The following is a 1,360-nucleotide window of genomic DNA, read 5'->3' as shown; positions in this document are numbered from 1 at the left end:
GAGAGTGAAACCCCGGCGCTGGTCACGAAGATTGTTGCCTCTCAAGACCGTGACGATTATATCAAGGCCATTAAGAGTCAATTAATGGGGCAGAATCCAAACCACGACCGTATACCAAGGGAGGCCCGTGGATACAAAATCTTGAATGGAGACCTGTTTTGGCAGGATAGTGACGATCGTGGTCATAGTAATCTAAGGCTTTGTGTTGGGGAAGGAGCCATAAAGGAAGTAATTAGTCATTTTCACGTATCCACGTACGCTGGTCATAGAGGGGTTAATATTGCCAATATAAGTCTCAATACAAACCATATAATCCGTACTAAAAGAGGCTAAGTGCAAAATAGGGATGTGGCGATGTGGAACGATAGTCATAGCCCAGGGACTATTGTTAGTACCTTTAACTGTAGAGCAGTAAGCTGGAATAGAGGTAGGTTGATTACGTAAACAATATGGTTCTTGAACCAACACTAAGTCATAGTTGTGTATTTCACTCGCTAAGAGAGAACTGGCAGCAATGCTCCTGTGTAAATTAACTTGCAAAACAGTAATACTATTTTTATAATTCTGACCCATAGTCAGTCCTATTTATCAGGTTAGCTTTTATATGTTGAAACACTTTACAAACAGGATCTCTAGCATTGTGCCTATGTTCCTCAAAGTGGTTGTGCCGGCAGTTGATACATGTAAGAGGCTCTCCAAGTTTAGGACAATCCTTAAATGCGTGATTCCCAGAACACCGGCTGCAAATGTTATATTCCTCTGAATATTTCTTTGTGCTATGCCCAAAGCAGCAGCATTTAACAAATTTAACAAAAACACTGCAGGACTGGGCAAAAATCTATGGCCCTGCAGCGCGACCATCCAATATTTAATTTATCTAATCTTAATACCTGTGCACGCATGGATGGAGAAACCTCAATGACCCAATTTTGATAGTCGCCTCCCCGCTTTCCAGTAGAAAATTTAAGGCGAAAATCCTGTTTAAAATCCTCTTCCGAATATAAAGAGTGGAAAGATTCATTTTGGTAATATATATTTCGGAGCAATTCTTCTTTAGTATCATGTTTAGGAATAGAAAAAATCATCAAATGAGGTCTCCGTTTTTTAGGCCGTTTAGTATTAACCTCAGGTATATGTTCCTTGACATAATTATCAAGAACATTAATGTCCTCACTTTTCTCGAGCTCAACAGCAATACCCCCATTTCCAATCCTACGAACTCTGTCAACACCAATCTTTATCCTCGATGGATTAACTCGTTCCTTAATAATTTTACATACATCATCACTATTACCATTGTCACTAGCATTATAGATCAGAAGAACATTTTTCGTTGTGGGCACATGTTTTTGCTTAGTAG

At 39.4% G+C, this 1,360-nt stretch overlaps 1 protein-coding gene across 1 annotated transcript in view; it reads right to left on the bottom strand.

Annotated features, from left to right (window-relative positions):
* Positions 1–303: 303 nt before the first annotated feature.
* The window catches only part of LOC111622731, a 5,263-nt gene continuing 4,206 nt past the window's right edge, over positions 304–1,360 (bottom strand). Inside the window, exon 2 of the mRNA XM_023365150.1 lies at positions 304–1,345. Coding sequence (XP_023220918.1) covers positions 807–1,345 — 539 coding nt within the window. The 3' untranslated portion in view covers positions 304–806. The remainder of the gene's footprint in view (positions 1,346–1,360) is intronic.

Source organism: Centruroides sculpturatus, unplaced genomic scaffold (genome assembly GCF_000671375.1).
Source record: "Centruroides sculpturatus isolate CEXI.00-Female unplaced genomic scaffold, Cexi_2.0 scaffold307, whole genome shotgun sequence".
In the NCBI taxonomy this organism is placed as follows: domain Eukaryota; kingdom Metazoa; phylum Arthropoda; class Arachnida; order Scorpiones; family Buthidae; genus Centruroides; species Centruroides sculpturatus.
Note: the sequence above shows the minus strand (reverse complement) of the source record. Positions and strands in the feature narration are given on the sequence as shown.